The sequence below is a fragment of the Tyto alba genome, unplaced genomic scaffold (genome assembly GCF_018691265.1).
Source record: "Tyto alba isolate M040663 unplaced genomic scaffold, T.alba_DEE_v4.0 Super-Scaffold_9, whole genome shotgun sequence".
Taxonomy (NCBI): Eukaryota; Metazoa; Chordata; class Aves; order Strigiformes; family Tytonidae; genus Tyto; species Tyto alba.
The window spans coordinates 27,531,083-27,558,236 of record NW_024881330.1 but is presented as its reverse complement, the minus strand read 5'-3'; the positions used below and the strand labels follow the sequence as shown (position 1 = coordinate 27,558,236).

The following is a 27,154-nucleotide window of genomic DNA, read 5'->3' as shown; positions in this document are numbered from 1 at the left end:
TAGTTAAGTGATACTCATTACTCCACCATGTCTTTCTCCACATTTTTTTTTTAAGGGAAAGCTCAGTCCCTGGCATCCGAATCACACGTAGGAAAAAAAGTAAGTAGGAAAATAGAATAGGTTAACTTAATCCAGTCATTCAGCTTGCTCTCCGTTTCTATCAGTTAGGAGTGAAATAGATGAAGTAAACAGCACACTAACTTTACAAAAATACTAAATATTTCCAGAAAGCTGGCATGTATTTGCCACATCCTCCCAGCTTGATAATCACTATCATTGAATAATTTTAGTGATGTGTTTTTCAAGCTTGCTTGGAAGAACATTTCACAGATATTTTTAGAGGGCATATTGCATTCAGTGCAGAATACTTGCCCTGTCAAAAAAGGCAGTTGGATTGATCGAACATGACAAATCATCTTTGCTGCTACTCACCTGTTTATTATTCAAGTCCTTCTACTTAGCTACAGGGATTTTCTAGCACTTGATATTATGCAGCTGTCCTGGGGCTTTCTCTCTGTTTGTAAAGACACATACTGTTTGAAAGACTAGGGAAAAAGCAAATATTGCTCATAATCAGTTTCTCAGCAATAACCACTAACAGCTCCATGGTTGCTTCAGCATCTTCTCTAAGCACTTCATGGTGAATGAGGCTGATTTGAAACCTCCAGTTTCTTTCAACATGCTGCTTATGACAAAGATCTTCTGGTATTTCAGAAACACTACCCTCTAGACTTCTATTTTTAAATGAGGATTTATCAACACGTATGACAGGTACAAACAAAACCCGTAGGTTTGTAATGAAAATACAGTTTAAGGTCTTAAGTGTTTCTTAGTCAACAATACTCAGTTTGTATAAAAACTCTTTGGTGGGGAGGAGAGTAGGGGAGGGGGAAGTTAAAACCTGAAAGCACAGAAGCCCTTCACTGTGAATTCAGACAGCTCCTTTCCCCATCTAACACAGAAGTAATACTTGGAGGAAGGGACTATTAAAAGTCAATGAAATAAATGAGTGATTCTAAAAGCTGAAAGTTTTTCTAGTGATTCATATGCACAGGACAGAATTATTATTTTTTTAAACTTAAAGTTTAGACATTTAATGGATTGAGATTTAGTTCAGCACAGAACGTCATGACTGTCTGCAAACAAGCCTGTTCCACAAATAGCCGGATCTGTTTGAGTCCCCTGTAGAGGCCCTTCAGATTCTACCATTAATTTTATTACACAGTTAAAATATCATGATTCTTATGTACCCAGAAGTGGTTGAAATGTAATGACACAATACATTTCATATTTTATAGAAGTAACTACATTGTTTCACTTTGCAAAAGGAAGGAGTAACAAATACTGTGCTATTATCCTGATCCAGACAAAAATAAATTACTTTGTCCATGTATCTGCCCTTCTGCTCAAAAAGGTTGAAAAGGAAAAGGAGAAACACAATATAAGAAATAAAGTACAGCTTAACACAGAGGGGAAAGTACAAATTCCACTGATTCATTAATATAACCTTATACCCAGGCTCCCATCCTCACTTAATTACAAAAGAAGTGGATGATGTTCTGTATAGCCCCAGCATACGTTATTTCAGGATATGGAGGACAGACTATTTTGAAATACAAATGGAAAAAGTATTTGAAGGTTTAAGATGCAAATAAACACAGCGAATCCCTTCAGCGAAGGGATGTAAATAACATTAGGAAAGAAGAGAATATATTACCATATTCCCTCAATAAGACATTGGCTAAAGAAGGCCTAACCCCAACACTGGTCTCATCCCTTATTTACTTCCTCATTCTTCCCAAAACATCAAGAAAACAGCAATTTGTTCTCACTCTCTGATATTCCTGAGGCTGCCATTTGGCAAAAATGCAGACTCCACCTCTGCTGCATAGTATCTTTGTTCTTTCTGTAGAATACTAGGAAGTTCTTCCACTTGTGTATTTTTATTTATATATAAATAACAAAATATATTAAGTTTGAATAATAATCTTTATTTCTTTATTAGTTTATTTGTAAAAGGTACATTGTAATCCTGAGCTACTGCTTTATACATTTAGCATCATACAAAGACAGATCATTTACAGTTTGATCATTTACATTTATTGTGCTCCAAAATCCTTATCTGAATATCATTTTGTCCTAGCAGGAACATAGATAATTTAAATTACATGTATCCCTGAAACATCCACATTAATTTACCCATCTGACCCCATTATCTAAATTACTACAGTCATCTAAATCACTCAGGACATTCCTTCCAAATTTAGCAAAAACTTGTTTAAAACTGTAACAACGGGCAGTGCAAGAACTGGTCCCTCAATCCTTCGTGAATACATCATTAGAAAAAGCTTTCTGTTTCCGTATTCTGTTAGCAAGTCAGTGCTAAATTGCCTAGATGTACTTTGACGGAATGGTCCAAGTAACAGTTTATTCATTCTCTTATTACAGCAGTTAATGTGAATTTACAGTGTCTCCCTTTGCAGTGACCAGTGCATAACTCTCCCACACAGGGAAAATTTGACACGATCAAAGGAAAGTAAGAGGCGACCCATCACCACCTTATTGCCACCTATGTGACACTGAAGTATTACAAAACAAGTCATATGAAATGCTTCCCTTAGACCCTGTAAAGGAACTTGTACGAATAACCAGAGTTAAGTTCCATAATCCGAGCATGGCTTTTAGGATTTGCCAGTTAAAAAAAAACCCAAAACCAAACACCTAAGTCCCAGGATCCTTGAGAAGAAAGCATTTATCCTAACTGAAATCCAATCCTGGATAAATGGAAATTTAATTGGACTACCAAAATAGCATCTCTCTACCTGAAAAAAATCTCAAAGCATACAGTGTTTACAAATGTCTCTCTAGCAACAGTGTCAGTCTTTTAAAGTACACTCCTAACTTCCATTTCCTGAATAAGGTCACTATGATCTTAGGCAAAAGATACAGTAAGCAGTTCAAGCAAAATGCTTATTGCTTAGATTTTAAAGCAAGCCACTTTAATATAATTTTAGTTAAAATGTTAAGTACAAATGTGAAGCTACTGTAGAAACACTTATAAACACTCTTGCTTTTGAATTCTTACTGATCATTTAGAAAAATGGCAGACGGATTTTAACATAACAAAGGAAATGTAAAACTTAATACTGTCTGTTGAAATAAAATTCAACACCTATAAAGACAGAGTTATGAACATGTAAACGCAGCTTTAGTATTCAGAGCTAGGGAATCTAGCAGCAAAACAAACTATTTGCATATTATGTAGTGCAATGAACATTTGTTCTTAGAGACCCCCAGTCTTAAAACTACTTTGAACAGAATGGAATCCTTACAGGAAAGGTTTCAAAAGTGTCCAAGATGTAATATCCAGAATTACTAGATGTTCATCTGCTATAATCTAACAATTTCTTTACGCGAAACTGTGCTCTGGATAACTGACTTTAATGGCTCCCCAGTAGCAGGCTCGAATGAGGCAGATTAAACCTAAGAGATAAGCAATAGCCCAAGAAACGTATGTTGCGTGAAATCGCCTGGCAAAATCCTGTGTACCAACCTAAAAAGAGAAAACAGAAGTGTCAAACATACAGCACTATCTGCTCTTCAGGGACGAGCAAGTTATATTAAGGAGAAGCATTTCAGCACCTTTTTTACTCTAAGAATAAATCAGATATTTTATCAGCTTAATTTTACACAATCATAGGATAACTGAGCTTGGAAGGGACATCAGAAGGTCTCTAGTGCCAACTTCCCAATCAAAGCAGGGTTAACTTTAAGGTCAGACCAAGTTGCTCAGGGTTTTAACCCAGCCAGGTCCCAAAAAGCTCCAAGGACGGAGGCTACAGAAGGCTCCGGGCACACCTCACGGTGAAACGTTTTCATCATTTTCAAACTCTGTAAGATTGTTACAAATATATACATAAAAAGAAATCTGTCTCTTGCTGCTTTTATTTCTGGCTGCCACTGTTTTTATTAGAGAAACTGGAAAATCCTTCATAACTCATTTAAGCTCACACATAAAAAATTATTCAGGTTATGATGCAAGTTAGAGGTACAGTGAGAATCACACATATGAATTCAATGGCAGTTATTTCCCCATACATACTTTTATGACTGCTGGGTAGGAAGCTGGATCTAGTAACCAGTACTAGATACTTCAGAGACAAGCAAGCCAGATAATTTTCTTAGTAAGAGAGTAACAACAATACGAGCCTTTTAATTTGTAAATAGCTCATTATCTGGCTTTACTCTTTATAGCTGGTACAAATTATAAAAGTATATACATGTTTCTAACTTTTGGAATCCCATTCCCCTCCACTGCAGTGGAACTTACATTCCTGGCTATACACCAATATGTATTTCAGGAAACCTGGAAGTTTTGAGAGCTCTAGCAAGAGCAAGATGTTCCAGTACTTCTATAGTGAAGTAAAACCTATTTCACAAAACTGAAATTTTTGAAAAGATTAAGAGTCAAATTTAACATCAGGAAGAGGAGACTCTCAAACTGCCAGAAGATATTTTTTTAGGAACATTTCATTTTTCTGGCTAACTCAGATGATTAAATCCATGGTTTTAATAGAGGTGACAAAAAACACACAACTTTGGAAGTTTTACTCAAACACTAGGGAAAGAAGAGCTGGTCAACCAAAGGACATGCACACCCCTGCACACAGTTGCATGTATATCATAGGACATCACTCACAGTTAATCCAACTCCAATGAAGATGCATATCATTCCGATTGTAATATACGCGCAGCAGCGTCTCCGTGGCAGTGCACTTCCAACAGAAGAACTGTTAGGAAATAAATGGCATTTTAAATTAAAAAAAAAAAAAAAACAAAAAAACCAAACAACCACCCAAACTGCATACATCGCAACTATTTAGTCTAAACAGGGGGAGGGGAAGAGAATGGCAATATACATACACCACCTTAAGTTTATAAAGCTGTAGGCCAAGTCTACAATTATATCAAGCAGTCCACAGGTTTGTTTTAAAGGGGAACTATTGGTGAAGGTTATCTAGTATCCAAAAAATCTAAGTGCTTTAACAGAGTGGTGCCACACCTACAGCTCGAGTGTGTCTACCTCCTTTATCCACAGTGCACCCAGATAAGTATCTTGAATAGCCTCTGAATTGCAAAACCCAAGTTTGCTTTGCAGCTTTTATACAGGGTGCAAGACACACTTTAGACTTTTAATACATCAATACATTAATACATTCAATTGCATCTAAGTAACTAGGAATCACATCTACCACCCCTAAATGTCTAACAACCTCCACTATCTATTTCCTGGAACAGTTCACTCAATACTGTTGAGTGGCTGAACTCTACCCCATTTCTTGAAGATGAAAAACCCAAACCATTTTAGTGAAACATGAAAAATTTTTCATGTTCAATGTTTCCAAACACTGAAATTCTTTAGACATGTTTAAGTCAGTTTTAGTAACTTCAAAAACATGACAAGTTTTTTTACTTTCCTATTTTCTTTTAAATTTCTACCAAAAGTTACATGAGCTGCACAAATTGCTGCTGATAACCAAGGTAAATAAATACCCTGGAAGTTATATCACTCATCACCTAGACTATGAACTCCAAGACAGACAGCTCTGTCTCTACCTGCTGCATTAAACTAACTATTACAGCGCTCCAGTCAAACAGAATATAAAATGCAAATAAAACATTACATTCTTTAATACAGATTAGAAAAATTATTCCAGAAGCTCAGCGTTGTTTAGCAAATACATCTTAAGTCAGACATTTGCAATCACATGCAGCTATATTAATTGGAAAAACAGGAACATGATTTAATTCCTTTGAAACTCAGTGAACACAGAGGTCCATTGAAAGCACAAGGGGCAGAGGTGCTTTTATAAAACGTGTACCATCTATCCTGGAGGTAGTTCTGAGGCACCCTGAAGCATGCTGTTATTAGTTAAGTACTTCATCCCATTCTGGAAGATCAACACACCTTTGCAGATACTGGGATGTTTATACTCTGTGTTCAAAGATGAAAGTAATTTTCATCTCGTGATGCTTCAACATATTCAAGGTAAGTGTATAACAGAAGAAAGCACTGCTGAACTACTCAAGTAGTACATCTGTCATATGACTGACCAAATTTCTGCCTCCAGTTAATTAACCCCATAGTAAGGCCTCATATGCTTAGCATGTGACTAGAATTTTTTAAGCATTCATCTTAGAAAGCCTTCAAATAGATTGGTTTAAGCAGCTTTACTCCAATATTATTTCTTTACGAAGAATTTCTAAAATGCTCCAAGAAAAAAAAAAAAAAAAAACAAAAAAACAAAAAACCACACTACAGTCCTCAAGCTAACACGCTGAGCTTCATCTTACAAGGCAAGGGTTCAATACAGTGACCACTCACAAGACATCTGTTACATATTTCCAGAAGAATAGGAAAAGTCCCCAAACTGTTCAGCTCATTAATTTCCCATGGAAAATTACTTCTTACTGGAAGCCTCACCATACACATTTGGGATGGGATTGGAGGACATGTTGGGTGTTATTAGGGTGGGAGAATTCCCAGCTGAAGAAATAATGGTATTGTACCACCCTCTCTCACACACCCCCCAAGAGCTACCTTAAATACTTCTACAGCCATTCCAGAAGAGGGATATGTTGTCTGATTCCAAGTTACATGAGGGAAAAAACAAAAAACAAAAAACAAAACCCAAAAGTTTTATTAAAGGGGACAGGGAGGAGACTTCTCCAAAAGCTGAACTGATGAGCACTTTGCTTGCCAAACTGACCTCAGGTTCCCTCCTTTGCAGGATTTCCTGGCTGTGTACTCAGAAAGTTAATTCTATTACAGAGCTGGATACCTTCAGATAAGCTGATAGAAATGTCATGTTCAATACACCTAACACACACACGGTATTTACCGCACTGTGTATTTCACACAGTGACAAAGTTCATTTTGGGAAAGAGGCCTTCACTTTTAGAGCTGTCTGACTTAAGGTCTTGGTTTTGTAATCAGAACATTGCAGGCACCCTGTGTATTTTCTATCCATATCTCTCTCAAGCTCTGTCCCCTCCTATCCAGCAAGAAAGGCTGAAGGAGAAACCACCACCTCAAATACCGCAAAAAGGAAATGTAAAGAATGTTTTAAATTAACTGCCTTTTTTTTCTCCATAGAAAGCAAAGATGAAATAAATATATTAAGTTTCTACAGTCACATAACAGACCTGGGAATATTTAGCAATCCCAATAAATAATTTATTTTTTATCTCCTGACAGGGATATTAGCCACTGGGCCACTCTAAATACTGAGGTTTCCCTCTACCCACCCCAAATTACATATAAAAAAACCTCAAACTAACTTTGAATAAAGAAAGCTGAAACCCTACCCCAAAACCTGCCAACTGTGGCAACTCTGACAGACACATTTAGAAATGTTAAAACTCGGGTTGAAAGAACATTTTTAAATCTCAGAAGCAGCTGCTTCCTTTGTGGGACTAAATGAGGGTGAACTCACTAGAAAGCCGTCCGGCGGCAGCAGTTCTTTCTTTCTGAGCTGCTGCTGAGGAAGCAAAGGCACCTGCCAGACCTTCATCTAATGCCACTGCCCATGAAAGACACCAAAGCCAATTTAGCATCAGGTAGTAATTAGTAGAGGGGAAAACTGCCTCAAGGGACAGAGGCTGTTAAAAGAGTAGCACAGAAAAGAATGCAAGGTCTCTTGTGCTCCAAATAATAGGAATTATTGCCAGGATTTCAGGCATGCTTTTAGAAGGGTTTTGAAGAGGAAGATCAAAATGCCTGTATTCTGAAGGTGAACAGCACTGCTGAAACTAGCCTCCACAGTAGTGACAGGGTTCCAACATCTCTCCTTTTCCTAAATGACCTGCAGACTTTATGGGATAAGTGTTATAAATTCATTAGGGTTCGTAATTTTGTCAGGCCTTAGAAAGAAAAATAAGTAGGTTCTAAAGGAAAAAAAGGTAGAGACATTTGGCATTCTGAAATAAAAACTTGTACCATTCAATTCTTTTTCTAATAACTAAATTAACGATCCTGAAGTTTCTAGATGATTTAATATACATCTCGGGAAAGCAGACAAAACACAGTTCCTGCTTCTCCATCATTAAATGAGAAAAATACCAGAGGCCTGATAAACATCGACCTTTTGTATTTTGAAACACAGAAGAACACCAAAACAGTAAAACAAAACGGTTTCTCCAGGTGTCATCCTCTACACTTAAAACCATATTGCAACAATTTCCTCATTAGCTACATTTTTTGTCCCAACGCAGCAGGTAACTTGCAACTAAGGGCCTACGTCAGGCACTACGCACCTGTAGGCCTTCTGCAACCACTTTACCTATACTGGCATGACCAGGTTTGTAGTCCATTTACCAGATAACTGATCTGCTTCACAACTAATTTCCTGTATTTCCCGAGTTATTTTGCAAAAAAATTATCATGTGTGCAGCAAAGGAGGGGACACACAGGACAACACCAACAAAAAGAAGTCTGTCACAAAATAATAGTTTGTAACCACAATGGTAGCAGATAGATGGGATTAAAAACAAACAAGAAATGCAAGATCCTGTTTCCCCCAACATCTAGATGACAAAGTTTCCTCTGTTTATGTACTCTGAGGCACCATCATTGTTTTGTTATTGACCTTTTCACGTAAGAACACCTAACTTCCCCTGCAGTTTCACAAGGCATTCTTAGTATTAAGATCTACTCTCCATCAAGCAAACAGGTGGTCACAAACAAGCTATTTGCAGAGATTCACTGCACTTTTAAAAACGTCTGAAACAAAACCATGAAAATTATTTGAGAATCTAAAAATCTCAGCAAATGTCTTTTTGGAAAACCTACTATTGCAGTGATTCAAGGTGCCTTTTGCCTCAGTCTACACTATCCTTTTTTCAGTGACAATCATCAACTGAGTCAACAGAAGGCATGACTAGTTTTGCATCTGACTCGTCAGCTACTAATGAAAGAACTTTGCATTAATAAGCTGAAATAAAGAACCCTGCATTCCCTTCTGACTACTTGACAACAGGTAAGACAACCTCTGACAAAGGGCTGATAGAAAGCAGCAGGTCACTGCAGTTATTTATTCCACCACCATGACTCAAAGCTCTGCCTCACCTATGTTGTGCCCTAAATCCATGCATTAGAAATGTTCATGCTGCTGGAAGCGCAGAACTTGTGACCATCGTATCTCAAATGTGAGAAGACACCAAGCAACACATTCAAAGCTAAATTACAATATTCCATAGTTTGCATCCTCAGCCCAAAGACAGAAATGCCTATTTGTTAAGATTTGTTTTGTATTCTGCAATTCCATTGCCATGCAAGCTGCAATTTTCACAAATTGCACTGCAGAGACGCTCCAGTTTGCTACCTACAGATATCACACTTTGCACTTTATAGACAAAAATAGTAAAAAAATCCTTAGACTACAGCTGGATTTTAAAATACAAGCAACATAAATCAACAATAGACAGACCAAAAGATCACATGATATAACTTCTTGACTGTTTCTTGGAGTGGTTTTGTTTTTTTGGTTATTGTTGGGGTTGGTTTTTTTTTGTTGTTATTGTGATCTATTCTTGTTGTTTTGGTGGGGTGTGTGGGGGTGTGTGTATGTGTGTGGTTTTTTCAGCAAATAACTCTATACCTAAGGAGGGTCAAGAAAAAAAGCTGAAGTCATCTATCAACAGCAACATGATAAAATATAAAACATAATTGCAATTAGTTTAAAAAGAAGCAAACCAAACCACAAAACACCAACCCTCCCCCCCACCCCAGGATTGGAAAGACTGAATGCAATTATAGTCTGTAAAAACACCCCTGCAAAGCAACCTCTCATCAAGACCATGAGTTTATTTGACCTAAGCAAACTAGAACATATCCACTGCTCCACATCAAATCAGTTACACTCCTGAGGTTAAACGTACCACCAGACTAACTTCTCTATCAAACACTCCAGTAGATGATTTCAATTGCTGTTCAAGGCCAGGCCACGCCAACACCTACAGTACATTTATCCTGAGCTTTCTGCTTCCTAAGGGACCTGTTAGTTTTCCTATAAAACGCAACACAGCTGTGGTTCTCCATTCCCAGTGGAAAACACATTTGCTCCTTTAACTGCAAGTCACACTTGCCTATCAAAGGAAAACAAATATTTAAATAAATCAGCAGGACGAGAAAGTCTCTGAAGTAATATTTTTAAGTCTTATTTCACACCCTGTGGTTGAGATTCCATGCAAATTTAAAGTATGTTAGTAATGTAGCTTTTAACAATTCAAACTTAGGTATTCCTGACCTCAGACAAGAAAGGCCAAATAAATGCTTAAAAAAAAAAAAACAAAAACAAACCACCAAACAAAAAAACCCATGAAAAACCTCACAGCTCTTTTATTCTAATTTTTCTCCTTATTGAAGCAATAGCAAATGTGTAGGCAAGTTATTCCACAGTAATTCATAAACATTAAACAAGCTAATGCATTAAGATGCTTACCACAAGCTAGTTGTTGAGTTCATGAGATCAGTAAAACCTCTTTCAAATTAAGACTAGATTATTTCCTTCTTTTACAATAAGACAATTCAAATTCTACATGTAAACATGACATCTGATTAACTGCATGAAGTGGTAAAATTTCAAGGACGTAAGTTGTTAATTTTAGCAACCCATTCCTGTGTATTGTTAGCAGCTCATTTTTGCCCCTAGCAATTCAATCAAGGCTTTTTAATAAATGCAGGCTGGATTTGTCAAATATACTGATTTGTGCATAAAGAGTAGAGAATTCATGTACACATAACATGCTCTTTAGCCTTGAAATTCAGATGAGCACAGCAAATTAATCAGCACTGCAGACACATTTTACTCCAAAGACTGTTACAGAAGAAACACTGACAACTTATTTAACAGTTAATTTACGTAACCTTGTTTTCAGAGAACTTACATTTTTTTGCAGTGTGGGCATTTTGCTAGTGTGTTAAACCTCAGTTCCATCCACTGTAAAAAGAAAAAGTAAAGAGGTTTAAAAACTGGCCTGAGAACAAGTTTGTTGTACTTCATGCTAAATGTTACTGTGAAAACATTTTGCTTCTCAGGCTTTTATTTGTTTCTTGCTTTCTTCCATAAATGGGATGCCCTTTTATCAGTGGCAACACAGGATCGGGATTTCCATGTGAACATTTCCCATGACTTGCCTTCGTGTTACAAGTTTCGCTTGACGTAATGTGGTTTCATCCACGTGCGCAGTATGAGCAACGTGATAATATTAATATAGCTTTTTCTCTTACTTCCACGACTACGAGTATACCCTGAATCAAAATAAATGTGGGGGTTTTGGCACAATTACATAGATGCATCTTCCCATCTTTCCCCAACCCTTGCATCATTTCTGAAAAGTAAGTGTACACAGAAATATTAGCTAAAAAATATTTCAGAAAGTAGGTGTCTATGAGTTTTATATCAATAAAACAGAGAACACTAAAATGTCATGTGAGTAGCCAATAAAGAGGTGATATATAAAACCATACATGGTATGATCATAACCTCCCATGAACAGAGTAAAGCCTATCTGGGAAACAGCCTTAGTGAAAGTAATGTCTAGAACTGCCTTAACCAGAGGATACACAGTCATATACTCATTTAAAACCAGCAGTTTTTGTTAAATTTAATTCTGTGACAATGGAAGTATTAGACATTTTAAACATGTTTGCCTTGGACAAAGGGATAAGATCATTGTTCTTTGCCCTGTAAGTGGTTATATAGTAATTGCAGCTCTTTTCTGCTGCCTTTCTTAGCTGGAGGTAGTTAGCAGTTTCCTGGTTAAATATAATTCTATTCTCCCCTCTTAATTTACGCAAAAGTCACACTGCAAGTTACTAGCAGGGAAAGAAGCCACAGCACGACCTCCATTCAGATCCTCCTTATCTCTGTGAGAAATCAGAAGTCAGTCTACTGAAGCAAGTAATATTGTAACTGCTACAAACACAAATCAAAAATCAGAGCCCATCCTTGTATGGAAAACAGGACCCAGCTACAGCACAGCACCATTTAAACACTGAGAATGAATTTATGATTTTATGTGCATAGAAGGAGGATGTGGCTTGTAATGCCTTGCCAAGATGGGTGTTTGTGCTGTGAGCAAGGTTCTGATCGGTAGTATTTAGAGTGCATTTTCCCGCCTCTTGACGGTCTCCCTCAGTTTTATTTACTTCTAATGGGTTAATTCTCTACTAAGAAGAAATTAATCATTTTTTTTCCTGGTTCTGAAGTATCTAATTACAATTCCAGTCACAAAGTTGTTCTTTAAAATTTATTTGTTTACAAAGACTTGGCCAAACTCACTTAGCACAGTTGTATTTTATCCCTTAATAAAGTGGAAGGTTCTGTAATACTCCCTACTTGAGCAATGCATTTTAGGAATATTAATTCTGTTTCTATATTCCTGACAGAAGAGCAATTTAGATATCTGCCTGCATCCCTATCAAAAACTACTCAGTTTTGCTTAATTCTACACAGGAAAAGTGGGATAGGGTACCATTGTCAGTACCTGGGATGGAGACAGACATCTTCAGAGCTGTTCTTTGAACTTTTTAAACTGCAATTCCAGAAACAGAAGCAAATTAAATCCAGGATTTATGTTTTATATATTTGTAATTCAACTTCACTTCTGTACACTAGTTTTACTCCAGGGTAAGCAACTCCATTTCCAAAGTTATTCTTTAGTGATCTTTCTAGGGTTTTATTTATTTTAAGATTTTTGATTATTCGCCATAATTACTGATGGATGTACACTCAAATGCACTTGGGCTCTAGATATTGATGGAAAAAACAGAGGCATTGATAATCTGTTTTCATTGAAAGTTACCTGGAAGTAACAGCAGCACTAACTCTTAGGATGCCTTCTGCACACATCGTAAATATTTGCATAAAAAAGGCAAAAATGTGACAAGATATTCAAACTACAAGAATGCAGATCACATTAGCACTGTAGGGAGAGGTTATTTTCATGCACATTCTAATTCTTGGAGTTTTGGTGGGTTTAACAAGTAGTTTAAATCATGCTTAAAGCTGGTATTTTTAGTCATATTCCAGAGTGCTTTAAATACCTCATCTTGTTTCATGTTGTTAAGAAAACTTGATGTTACAGTTACATGAAATTTAGCTCCCTGACAATACAAATTGTATTTTTCCCATTGAAACAATACAATAAACAATAACCCAAATCTCTGGTTACATGTACGAAACACAGATGAGGATTTCAGAGAGCTCCAATGTTTTGTTATGTCCAACATCCAGCTGTGGACAAAACCAGACATCCATCAAAGGATTTACTAGAAGAGTATGTCAAACTTCCTTCTAAGCCTAAAGTAGTTAATGTGTTCAATACAAGACAGAGGAAAAAAAGAAGACTTACATACCTATGTACACACACTTCCCTACATACAGCTGCTTCTGCCAAAAAAAGCTTCCCCTCTACTCCCCTCAGGTCCTTTGGGAAAGCAAAATATTTTTGCCAATTAAAACATTTCTTATTTTTCTGAAGAATTTAAAGGGGTTTCTATTCAATTATTCTAGAAGAAATACTTTTCATGTTTGATTAGATTTTAAAAACTAAATCAAACCGACAGAGCAGAAGTGACAAACCAAAGTGCTTTGCCTACAGCCTGCGGCTACATAGCTTGCTGCTGGCTCTCGTCCTTGAGGGTGTCTGACAGCAGGACAGTAGCAGGAGGATGGAGGGAGACACAGGGACCTCTCCCCTGCCTGCCACCACTTCCAAAGGCAACTTGGCCTCCAATAGCCACAGATCATCACAGGCAGAGGCCCCTGGGAGAGGGGTTGCAAGGAATGAGTGCAGGGGAACTGCTGGCAGAAACAGTAACTCGGCCACAGCCCAAGTCCAGAAGCCCTCAAAAAAGCCCAAACCAGATCAGACTGCAATTCAGCGGAAGAGTTAAACTCTCATCCTGCCCTCCTTTTCTATGCTACCACTTTTTCCACTTGTTTGAACTCCGAATCTGCCAGAGACAGTGGAAACCTTAACACAGAAAAGACCCCTATCAGGTTATCCAAGGAAAAAAATAGTCTGATGAACAAAATGTGAATAGCTTGTGATAGTTCAGCTACAGTATCACTTCAGTACTAAGTCCTACTCCCAGCTGAGACAAAGAAACTTGAAGGCGCTCCATAGCATGGAGCATGCTTTTAATAATTTATAAAAAAGACCCCCCCGTGTGTGGAGGCAGGGAAAGCACAGCCCATTCTTATGCTTTCATATGTAAAAAAAAAAAAAGTTCTTGGAAAGGTGGTGCACAAGTTGATACTCTTAAAAGAACACAAAACAAGCAACTGACAGTTTGACTTTTCCACCCCAGGGATTCTAGCTTTGCTTGTCTATTTTACTTACTTTTTAACTGCCAAGTAAAGTAAAAGAGATACCTTACTGAGTTGCTGAGAGATGCATCTAGCATTACATATTTGCTTTACAATGTGGAGATATCAAAGGGCAGAAATACCCTCACAGAAGCTGAGTTTCCAGCTGAGTTTCCAGGCTGGCTAATCCACTTCTATTTTTTGCTTCTCTGCTCATTCAAACCCAAGCAATTTTATGATTTTTCTTAGCCAAAAAAATTTGCAGAATCTCAAACTTAGTAATGGAAAAGGGTAGAAGAAAAAGAGTGGTGGGGAAGCTGTATGAAGTGAGAAAAATGGGTTTGTTTCGTGATAACTTAGCATAAAATAATACAATCTTCAAATATCTAATGATTTTGAGGGTTTCTTTTCACTGTACCATGAAGTGGTAAATTGGTCTTACTGGCAAATAGGACTATGAAGTTCAAAATGATGCAGTTCCCTAAAGCAAACAGCAGATCTGAAGTCACATGCACAAATTTCAAATTAGAAAACTGACACCTTTTAAGTCATAATCTAGTCATTATGGGCAATACGAGCCTTTATGAGTTTGGCTTTTTTTTTTTTTTAATCTTAAATTCACCTAAAGAAGTTCATAGTGTAAACTATAAAATTAACTTGGGCTGTGCTTATAAAAAGTAAATAGGGGATAAATAAAACTCCTGTGCTTATGAAAGACCTCAAAGATAGGCCAATAATTTTGCAATAAGTGTTTTACTTCATAACACTGGCTCTCCCTAATAAAAAGAAAAAAGATTAAAACACAGAGAGGAGACGGTCTACTGTGTTAAGAGACCATGTTAAAACTTAATACCATAACTCCTCCACAGCACTGCTTTTGCCTGTGCAGTTTTGAAGCTAAAAAACATCTCTGCATTACAAAATTAAATTATGACTCTGTATCAAACTACAGTGTTCATGTAGGTACTTAACAGTTTGTAGCATGCTACTGTATTTAAAAAAAAAAGGCTAAAAGAGAAGGCAACCTTTAATAAAAGATTTGTGGTTTAGAACATGTACTTGAGATGGCCTTTTTCTTCCATAGATCCAGTATTTTTCTGTTAGTAACATTATTCTATATTGCATGCAATATTCTTAATAGTTAAGGTCACATATAGACTTGCATTTAAAAACTAAGTAAACAGAAAACCCACTCCAGCTATCTCCAGTTACAGACTACTGTTCCTCAGCAAAGGTTATAATAAGAATATAGGTTTTTTTTAAATATAGGCAAAATTAGTAGACAGAATATCTCTCAAGCATCTCTCTAATGGTTTTTCAGATACTACCTTACTTGTAAATTCATAACCAAATCCCTAGTTCCCCTTTAAAAAAAAGTCATAAGAGCCATCTCCTGTTCCCTGCATTCATCATCTACTACAGTCGTTAAGCCATTATTGTGCACCTCACTGATCTAATAAATGCGAAGTAAAGATTTGAAGGAACAAGTCTATTCCATTACAGAGTCCATCACAAGCAAACCCTTTTCTCACTGCTGGTACAAGACAACGTGGAGGGTAATCCCCTAAGCTTCCTTTTTCCTTTCACAAAATGTACTTGAGTATTCTCTGGCCTTTACGTGTCTTACAATCCTTTGTTTCAGGAACATGCCACTCTGGTGGCTATGCAGGTCCTTCAGCTGTACCACTTACCTCAGCCATTTCCCATAACTCACAAACCTTACAAACATTCAAGCACTGCTAGATGATGAAGCTAAATGCTAACTTACTTGTGTATTGCAGGGACTCTTCCTAAATCAAAATTAAAGTATGGCAGCCCCTTATCCATGTAAAAGGCTGCAAACAGTTCAACAGCAAAAGAATATTCTTGCATCCTTCCACTTCAAAAACAGGCTCAACTATCAACCTCATATATAAACAAAAATCTCCAGTTCTTTAACAGCTTACAGATAGGCTAATGGCAAGTGCCACAACGAACAGCTTTCAGGGGTCCACACAGCAACGGTAGAACTGCTCTCTTAGCCACTCCAGAACATAACTATCATCAACAAGCCCAAACAGAACCTGGAAGCACAACTTCCCTTTCCAGTGCTGTCCACTCACACGTTATTAAGCAACAAGACTGACTTTATAGGCTTTATTTGTGCATCCATAGAGACTGTTAAAAGTTTTCTTGAAATGCACGTAAAGATAACCAAACACAGGCCATACATCCACAGCAATATGAGCACAGAAGAAGCTTTAGTTCCTCAACGATGCCATAAAGTGAGGCAATATGCTCTTAAAAGTGCTCACAACAAATAGCTTGTGGGATAGCACGGTACGGTGAGAAGGAGAATCTGGTGCTTTACTTACAAGGAACGTATTTCCACAGTGCCCACATACCACTCTAGTTCCGTCTGGTTGAACTGGCAAGGCAGGCTGAGCTGGCTGCTCTTCTGGGATCAGCATTACTGGACCAAGAGTAATGATGCGCCTACTGTGTAAGAACATTACATGTACATGTAATTAAGCTAGCAAAAGAGAAGGACGATGCGTTTACACAATTAGCTCTGTCACTACCAAATATTTTACACTTTTAAACTATAATCTGCTTTTTAAACAGATGATGCACCCAGTTTTGGTCTCTCTCCAAAGTGTTCTCCTTTTCAGTTTTGAAAATATTCTCTTCCACTGTAAGATTAGCTATGCAAGCCAGAACTCTGCAGAGATCAAAGACTTGCCATCACATGGCAGAAACACTTCAGGAAAATGAAATCTTAATACCCAGATTGAGCAAGCCTGTGAATTGGAATGTACATACCCATGTCAAACATGTAGAAAGAGTAAGGACTCTTCCATAACCTAGTTCTCCTTCCTAAGTCAGATACTCCTCCTTCCCTCACCACTGACAACCTTGTCAATATAAGCAGTACATCCACATCTGTACAGTAAAAATTTCATTCACCTTGAGTGAACTAAAAAGAAAACCACCCCAGGTTGAGTAAATGCAATCAATTTACTTTAAAAAACAGTTTTAAGTATTTGCTTTTATGTTCAATACGTTTCCAGTTTAATTATATGATTTGTCAATCCAAAATGACAGTACCAAAATTAACCAACTCAACACAGAATGAGGATCAGGCTTCCTAGCATGAAAAAAGTGAAGGGCAAAATTAAAGCATTAACTTGCACTGCATCTCTCTCCATATACAACCAAAACTGTATTCTGGAAGGCCTCCCTTCAACCTGGAGCCTTCCCATTTAGGGCATACTCCTAACTCTCTCCTTCAAAGTATCCCAATTTTACACATCTTCTAGTAAGACAAATACATAGGCTATCTTAGGGAAACTGCTGAGATATATGCTTTGGAGATTATTTTAATAAAATGAAGGAGTTTCTGATTCAACTTGGTTACCAACTGTATGATGTATTACGCCTGAGGTACTCCATGAACATTTTTTCACTCAGAATATTTGGAATGTTTTGAAGTTTTCCCCAACATTGCATTAGTTTACAAAAAAAAAAAAAAAAAAAAAAATTACACCCAGGTCTCAAACTACTTTTCACAACCACAATAGACAATAGACTGGTGACTGGTAGTGGTAGAGCTCCCTTTCATGTATCCAGAGACCTAGCCTTGATCTCAATATCTCCTGTTAGAGCTGCACCACTTTCAATCAAAGTACTCCTGCCTCAGTGGGATCTTTAACACCCTAAGGCCAACACTAAGAACACTCACTATGGCAATTGTGCTTGATTCTTTTATAACAAACATATAAATTGAAGTCAAGAGCTGAGAGAAGATTGAAAACTCACCATAACAAAAAAAGGAGGACAGGACTAAATCCTATTTAATGATCCCTCTTCCATGTCATTCTCTAGTCCCTGCTCTGAACTAGGCAAAGTGAACAACCTGTGTGCTTGCAATAATTAAGATTGCAAGAAATTATGAAAGTCCCAGAAACAAGAAGTGATTTTCTTCTCTCTTATTCTTTATACCATTTGTTCCTTATGACATAGCTAAAATGGGAACCACACATTTTAGACTGCTGTTAAATACAAAAAAGAAGAGTTTTTTCCCTGCTTTAATCTTAAAAAAAAAAAAAGTTCAAAACTGACACTAGCACAACCTGTGCCTGCAGTAATTCAGTAATGCTCTGTAAGTATCCACATACAGACATCCAGGCTTGAACCTCTTTTAAATATCAAACACAAAGAGCATCACTGCTTTAAAGAAAACTATCTCAAGGCACTTAATTTTTTATTCTTACCAGTTTGGTCTTGGACAGCCTATTTTCCGAGATGTATCCTTGCAGATAAGGAGACAGTTACATTGACATCTAACATACTTCTTCCCTGAAGGAGGGTTTTTGATTGGCTAAACAAACAAACAAAAAACCACCAGAGAACACAGATCAGAAGTCACAGCAATTCTCTTTTTCCTTGTAACAGTATGACAAAGCAGAACAACTTCAGTGACAAATTCTTGCTAACAGAGAAATTCAAGTTTCCTCTGTAAGAGGAACTGTGAGTCAAGACAAAATTAGAAGCTTTCTCTCTTTTCCCAGAGAAAGAAGTGCAAATTTCCTCACTAGAACAAACATGACATTCTGCAGACTAATGGTAAAACCATTCATATTTTAGTAATGATGAATTCAAAACTTCAGTTTAGTTATTTTTTAAAATGTGAGCTTAAGTAGTAGTATATTTTTTGAAAAACAGTCAAAACAACAAACAAAAGCTCCTTGCCTGGTACAATGGCTTTATTCAACTGTGAAAGGATCACAGGCTGGTTCTCAGCCGCTAAGAGAATATGTAGCCATCACTGAACTGTAATCTTATTTTAAACTGTACTGAAATTACCTTTTTCCAACCTGGGAGTCAGGTTTCTGAGTCCCTTTCATATAGCAAATCAAAAGCTGCAAGATACTTTGTTTGGCTTGAAACATTATATATTGGCAAGGAAAGTGAGTATTAGTGGCAGGTTCTCTACTCTCTAAGTGAAAAAAAAAAAATGCTTTCCTACAGTTTTAAGGCTTCCTATTTTCTGGATATAATGTAAAGTTATTTTCATAAAATAAATCCAATCCAGTGTTTTTCATGCAAATGCCCCCAGTAGCTGTGAGGTACTACCGTATCAGATCCTGAAATGAAAACTAGCAGGAAGGAAAAAAAAAATAGAAGCAGGAGGCCAAACACTGAAGACTTGAATTAAGAAAACAGGAGGAGGAGCAAAAGGTCTGTGATCACTGGAAAAGAACCTACAATTTACGCATTTCAAAATTGTGTTGTGGTTTGTGAGCAAGCTAACAAACTGACTGAATAGTATTGTAGGAGGAAAGCATGCATCCAGGGAGAAGTGTGGGTTAGTTACTTTGCTTCTTCTGCTCTTAAAATAATTCTTCATTTCTCTTCATGCCATCAAAAACAGTTTCACCCTTTTTAAGGAAGAGTAATTATTTAAACAACATCTTTCCTTTCTATCCTCCCCAGAAGGAAACATCCCTGTGCAACCGGCTCAACATCACAAAGATTTATTCTACCTGCTTGTGACCATCCCCATAACAACAATCCTTGAAGGTTCATGCTAGCCACGCTAGCGGCCAGCTGCGCGGACAGGTCCTTTGCAGGGATGGCAGGAAGGGACTCACCCTTTGCAGGCGGGGACACAAATTCTACCAAGGACATCCTTCAACCTCCCCCCATTTCCCGCCACAAAAAGAAAACGCTAAAAATTCTTTTTACCGTAGCTTCATTGCAAACTGTGCACTTAACAACATGTTGGTGTAGCTTGCCATCCAAATTGATGAGCGACTGGCACACGCGGCAGTTTATTACAGGAACACCGCTGGCATCTGGACTTGCAATGGCAGTATAGGGAGGAGGAAGTTCTGCTGCAAGAGACCAGGAAATCTCAGTTGAAAAACCAAATGGGATCCTAGAACACCATCAGCAAAGATAGCATCTAACAGTCACAGTACACCCCAACCCCCTCCCCCCCCAAAAAAATAAAATCAAAAGTTAATGATTAGTAGTATAAACATAAAATAAACTTAAGTTTGCTTTACCCTTCCCCACTTCTGTGTACCCAAACATCAATTGTAGCTGTACATGAAGCATAACAGCAACACAAATGCACCATAAATCATCCCAGAAAAGTGGATCAAAGGTTCAGCTATGTAACTATTTTCTAAACAACTTTTTACAGTCTTTAGAAAAGGAGGGAAAAAACCTAAATCTACCACAGATTAGTATCGACCATAGACTGGCTTCTGAAGAAAAAAAAACAAACAAACAAACAGAAGACAAAATAAGACACAGGTAGGCAGTAGAGCCACAACCAGCATTTACAAACATCTGAAGAGACCGAAATATAGACAAGTGTTTATCATATAGTAACAAATACTACCAGTAAAAATACAGAAGAGTCCTGTTAAGGAAACAGGTCTTGGATGGGAAGTGGCACGAAGTGCTTCTTTTTTGAGTGCAAATGTATGCTATCTTGAAGAAAAAAAAAAGATGAACTGAACCCTCAGAGCTTCTGCTTTTAGGGGTTCCAGATACTTCTGTTATCCAAAAGCCAAAGCACAGATGGACAAAGAGGTCTTTAGGCTAACACAAGGGAGAATACAGTGGCCCCAGGCCTCATGGAAGAACAGATTTCAACCTCACTAGCCCTGAGCCCACTCCAAACCAGTGAGGAAACACTCAAGATACTTCTCAGTTTAAGAACCCATGGAATGAAAACAATTCAACATAGCAACCTCTCACGAGCTTACTGCCACAATTATTTGTCCTGTAGTAGCACCAGCTTTTACTTCACCAAGAAGTTCAGGGCTCTTCAGGTAAGCAAATAAAGAACGGGTATATTTAGTAGTTCGTGGTTAACTTTTTTTATACTAATAATTTGGAATTATTAGCCTTGGACTTTTTACAAACAGCACTGAACAGAGCAGTATCCACTGAGGGGTGGCAAGGGAAATCAAGGGCTGCTATCAAAGCTGACAAGCCCAAATATTAAATTTAAGCCTAGAAGAAAGCACTCCTCACTCCTTCAGTCTGTTTTAAAGTGAATGTCATAAGATGCAGGGATATAAGAAACCCTGACCGCCCTTCAGATCCAAAAAATCATCACACACCTTTGAAGCACCATTGCTGTTCAGTGCGCTCTCTGCTACTTGGCCTATAAACGATCCAGACCTATACTTGATTTTAACTCACAAAGGCAGCGGAAGGAGTGGACACCTTGAGGCTCTCTGAATCGCATCCAAGAAACAAAATTAACTTATAAGCAGCAATGCAATTCTGAAGTCATCATACAAACTGATGCTCTATTACTTGAGCAAATGAACTTCACAGCTTCAGCTGCAGAAACCAACATCTAACTTAGAGTGTTGTTCTGATTTTTCTCCTGTTTCTGAGGAATTACATTCTGAGAAAATACAGCACCCAGACAAAAATGTTTAAGAATAACAATATTCTGCAGTACTGTGATACCCTATTTTCAGTACAAGACTGCCACACACAAGAGAAGACATATTACAATATATTAACAAACAAAACCACACACAAGACAAACCCCCAGTCCCCACACACTGGCAACTGGAAGCAATCTCAAGCCTACTAAATCACTGCAGAAACCAGTTTTGAGATTTGGATGATGGGAACAGCAGTGTCTTAGCTGTGAGTGGCAAAGTCGAGGCTGCTGCAAGCGGGGTTTGGCTGTAATCAGGCTGCTTACCTGCTCCTGCAGCAAGCAGCTGATGCACTTTCTGGCTAGGAGAACAGGTAGCCATAAAACAAAAGGCACGTCCAGCACACCAAATACCCAACTCTCTGTCAAGACACTCCTACAGTTCAATCCCAGCTTTGAGGTTGCTTTTCTGAAAAGCAACAATCACATAACAGAATGTCTTTGCTTTGTCCTCTCCCTTTAAAATGTGACTTCTCAACTCTCAGTTGGGCACAGGGCAGTTGTACCATGGAAAAGCAAACACTACCCTGAAGGGTACTAGGAAGTAGAGAGACACACCACACTCCCCCAGCCTTTCAGCTTTCCATGATCCTGGAATACCTTAAGAATTCACAACTATATAACCTTCTAGACATTTACAATATTCTGTATCTTACTTGTGACAACTCTTAGGATTCTGAAAGTTGGTTAAATGAGGTGTGTGAGCACCTACAGACACTTCTCCAGCCTCACACTGGAGCTGCTCAGCTTCCAGGTAGGCAGCCTCGTCGCTCCCGTCCTGCTGGCTCAGCAAATTTCAGATAGCAAGCGAATAATGGCTGCTTCTCAGAGTGGTGCTGCAGCAAGTAACATTTGCCATAGAGCAGAAAGCCAGAGGTATCTTGGCACTGCAACCTTCATACTTAAAGAAAAAGTACATTTGGAAGAGCTCCAAAAAACAAACCAGCTAAAGTCACCAAAATTAATTTTAAAGAAAAGTATGCTGGGAAATATACTGTGAAAGGGAAAATAAAGGCCTTGTCTTGGGAGTTCAGTGCTCATCACCCCTTAATAAAAAAGTTTCAAAGCACATTAACATACTTTCGTATGACTTTTTTTTGTTGACAGCTTGAATTTCAGGCTATTAACAACTAAAACCAAATCATAAAGGTCCATATTGGATCTGACTGGATGGTAGGCAAGATTCATGTGCACACCAGAGATTTCAGGACATGTTTAATGAGACACCGAGTTTCCTGATGCTGACATACCAGTTTACAACTATATTAAAAAACAGTTTACAACCATATTAAAAAATAATCCAACAATCGTGAGTTCAGCAAGATTAGCCGAGTGCCTTGCCATGCAGTACATCTGAGTCTAACCTATAACTCCCTCCTAACCTCTACAGCACAGAGATGCAGTGGAAGGTATCACATAGTCAACCTTAGAAATTCCTTGAGGTGCTTGCACCCTTTCCTCCCTTGGTATTCAAAGGGCAAGAAAACACAGGGAACCACTTGCAGCTTACCTGGGTCAAACAGAAATGAGTTTGTTTTGTTTACTGAATAAAAAAAAAAAAAAAAAAGATTCTTTATCCTGACCTGGGAGCAGGTAGGTTAGGTAAAAAGAGTGATCTCTGTTAGAGACAGGTAGTTAAAAACTGAGCCTCAAAAAAGCCCCTTAGATAAATTAAAAAAAAAAAAAAAGGAAAAAAACACTGAATAACCATCCTACTACAGGGAACAGAGCTGATGGTCCCACCCTTTGTCTATGTGAAAAGTTTATTAAACACTGTGCCCTGCATCCACATAAAAAATATGGGTTTTGCTTGCTTCCATTGTTAAGAAAAAACAGTGAGCCATTAACAGGATTCAATCACCCAAAAGCTTACACTGAAAAGGGTCAGCTGGGTCTCAGCTGCAGCCCAACAAGGGAAGAGGAGGCTACTTTCAAACCACAGCCTAACTTAAAGCTCAGGATGACATATGGGCCCAGTAGATAATTACAGGTATAAATCTATTGAGGTACATTCAGGTAGTAGTTTGGAGGGCAAAGGGTGGCTTCCTTCTTCCTCTGCAGATCCACACCAGTCAGCTGATGTTAAAGCAAGGAAGCTCTGAAGAAAGGGAGCTGGAAGCAAACCTCATCTTGAGAGCTTCTTCCCTCTACGTCTAGACTTGCACTAGGGAGGGAGATAAAGCCTGCCTGTTAGCAAAAAAAGGCAGTTTAGCTTGCATGGATCTTCTCACCAAGGATAACTGACAGAGCAGTGAAACTAGACCTACCAGGTCTATGGCACAGCTCTGCAAAATTTTGTTCTGCATCTCTCCTTTTCTAAGTTTTGTAGATCAGTTTGAAGTGGCACCTAGCATGTTTGGACTGATCAAACACAAGGTCTGCAACTTGAGCAAGAGATGTTTGACATTTAAGAAAGCTCTAGGGTTCCCCTCACTTTCGGGAACGAGCCACTTATCTCAGGTGCCACACCCCACCACTGGTGCCACGCTACTTAACAGGAGTTACAGATATGGATTAGAGGCATAGCAAGTCATGGATACCAACTGAAATGAGCACTTGGGGTCCAGCTTGTTTCCAGCTCATGAGTTCTACCCTGGGATCAAACAAGAGTCACCACCGATCTAATGCCTTTTCATTACTTCTTAAATCTATAAAGACCTTTTTAAAAAGATTGAAATGTACACAGAAGTAATGGTTATAGGGTAAGAATTACTAAAAATAACAACACTGAATAACAGAATTTAAGCTAAGGTGAATTTCTGGATTTGTTTGGTATTTTTAAAACTACAAAATTTACGGGATTATGTCAGTCCTACACAATTTGATTGGGGGGAAAAAAAAACGTAAAAACAAACAAACCAAAAACCAAAACAAACCTCTGCTGTTTTTCAGGCTGCAATTCAAGTGAAAGTAAACAGTCAATACCAGCTACAACACTAGCTGAAATACATTTTCACATCAAGGCAAAGAGGGCTAGCTTTCCATGAATGTAAATATTATTCAAAACAGACAGATGCTCACTCATAGCATTCTAGTTACATACATGTGTCATAAATCTATACAATTACATAAAAAGCCTTAAGAAAAGGCCAACACACTGGAGCCAGTGAGATCAGGGCTGTAATCTTACATTTTAAAGGCTACTGCTAGCAAAGGTACACTAATCTTATTTAGTCTTGATTCCAGCTTTCACCCCTGTTTTGATTTCTGCTGAGCTGTGCAAAAAATAAATCTATCAATGTATTTTGTAAACATACTGTTTTATATTTTCAGTATTTTTTTTTATCTACTTACTAAATATTCAAAATTGATCAACAAGATTATTTTCCTAAGTCTGTGCAAGAAACTCGATACCATATTGTTAAGCCGTGATTCCAGATTTGTAACCACAGTATCTGACTTGCTTATTAAAAAAAAAAAAATATATATATATATATATATATATATAAAGCCAAAACCAGCTATGGCCTTGAAATGTGTTTGCAAGGACAGCCTAGTGGTTTTGGACTTCAACTACCACACTGCACAGAGCCCCTTCGTTATTTAACTTTGCCAGCCCAGAGCCGATGAGCCGGCATCTCCGGGCTAACCGCTGCGATGGTCACCGGGGACGGAGGCGCAGCGGAGCTCTGCGCTCCCGCCTCCGCCAGCTGCCACCCTGCACGGGCTTCGGTTGTTCGCTGCCAAGGATCTTTTACTTAATTTAATTAATGGGGGAACCGAAGTCCAACAATTACCTTGCAAGCTGCGACATGAGAAGGAGTTATAATAAGCAGACCGGTTCGGGCTTGTTCTGCCACTGCAAACAATTCCCTTTTTTTTTTTTTATTTTATTATTTTTTTTTCTTTTTGACGAGTTCACGCCGGAGTGCGGAGCACAGCGCGGAGCACGGCCTACCCGGCCCTGCGCGACGTTACCTGTTGTTGCCCCCGCTCGCCCTCCGCTGCCGGGGCAAGGCGAGGGGCTCCCCGCCGCCGCCGGCTCCCGGCCCGGCCCCGCCGCGGCCGGTAACTTCGCCCGCCGACAAAGGCGGAGCGAGCCCCCGCTCCGCCGCAACCGGGCGGAGGTTCCGCGTCCCCACCGCACCCCCCCCCCCCCCGCCAACCCCACCCCGAGCCCCTCGGGGCCCGCCCGCTCCGCCCCGCCGCCAGCCCCGCGGTGTCCGGGCCGGCAGCCGCAACCCCCCGCCCCTTCCCTACCGCTGCGGGGGCGCCGGGCGAGCGGCGGCGGCCGCCCTTACCTCGGGGGCTGCTGTCCGGCAAATAGGGCGGCGCGGTCGGGGTGACATTGCCGGAGCCGGGCGCGGAGAGCAGCGGGGAGCGCTCGTCCACCCCCTCGGCGGCCATGGCTGCGGCGCGAAGGGCCCTTCCCGCGGCCGGGCTACTCGGGGAGGGAGGAGAGGCGACGGGGCCGGCAGCGCCGGGGAAGGGGAAGGAGCGCAGAGGAAGGGGCTGGGAATGAATGGGACCGGGGCGGGGAGGAGGGACGGCGGGGCGGGGGCTAGGCGAGCCGGGACTGCCTCCCTCCGTCCCCCCGCCGCGGGCTTAATGAGCGGGGCAGGCCGGGGAGGGCCGAGCTGCCTGCGGCGGAGCAGGCGGGGGAGCGGCGCTGCGCCGGGCTGGGCCGCCGGGGTCGGGGTCGGGGTCGGGGCCGGGGCCGGGGCCGGGGCCGGGGCCGGGGCCTCCCCGCGGCCTGCCCGCCGCCGCCGGCTCCCTCCTCCCCCGGCGAGCCTCGAGGGGGGAAGACCCTCAGCCCGTCGGTGGTGGCCGTAGCACGGAGCGGTAAATCGAGGGCGGATTCTGCAGGGAGGTGTCTGGAGAACGTAGCAACCTCTTTTTTTAAAAAAAAAAAAAAAAGTGCTTTTGATTTTTTTTTTTTTTCTTCCTGAAACGCTGTGGTTATAAATATCAATACCAGGGAAGTGCTACAATTGATTTAGCCTGTCGTCTTTCCCAGGAGCCCGAGGATGCAGACCGGCACTGAGGGACTCGACTGAGGTGGTGCCCACTGAGGTGTGAAAGTGGTGGTAACCCTTAAGGCCACTCTGAACGTGAGGGAGAGAAATCTGCACGTTGTCAAATCTGCTGCTCAACCGAAATGTCTCTCCCCTGGTCTCATGGAGCTCTCTGAGGACGTAAAGACTTAAATTCCTTCTGCTAGACAGCCAATTCGGGCACCACTGGAAGTCTCGGGCAGAGAGGGAAAATAGCCTTCCCTGATGAATTTTTTAGCTCATATTGAGATGAGACGGATATTTGTCACCTGTGTGTTGCGTCCTTCCATTGTCTGTAAATCAGAGATCGCCAGGCTGTGGTGGTACCA

At 39.6% G+C, this 27,154-nt stretch overlaps 1 protein-coding gene across 1 annotated transcript; it reads right to left on the bottom strand.

Annotated features, from left to right (window-relative positions):
- Positions 1–1,970: 1,970 nt before the first annotated feature.
- PIP4P2 (phosphatidylinositol-4,5-bisphosphate 4-phosphatase 2) lies at positions 1,971–26,379 on the bottom strand. The gene is made up of 7 exons (XM_033005898.2): positions 26,073–26,379; positions 20,103–20,251; positions 18,629–18,735; positions 16,730–16,853; positions 10,948–11,000; positions 4,700–4,790; positions 1,971–3,553 (listed from the first exon to the last, which is right to left on the bottom strand). The coding sequence occupies exons 1-7, from the start codon at positions 26,176–26,178 to the stop codon at positions 3,410–3,412; spliced, it is 774 nt and encodes a 257-aa protein (XP_032861789.2). The 5' UTR covers positions 26,179–26,379; the 3' UTR covers positions 1,971–3,409.
- Positions 26,380–27,154: the final 775 nt, after the last annotated feature.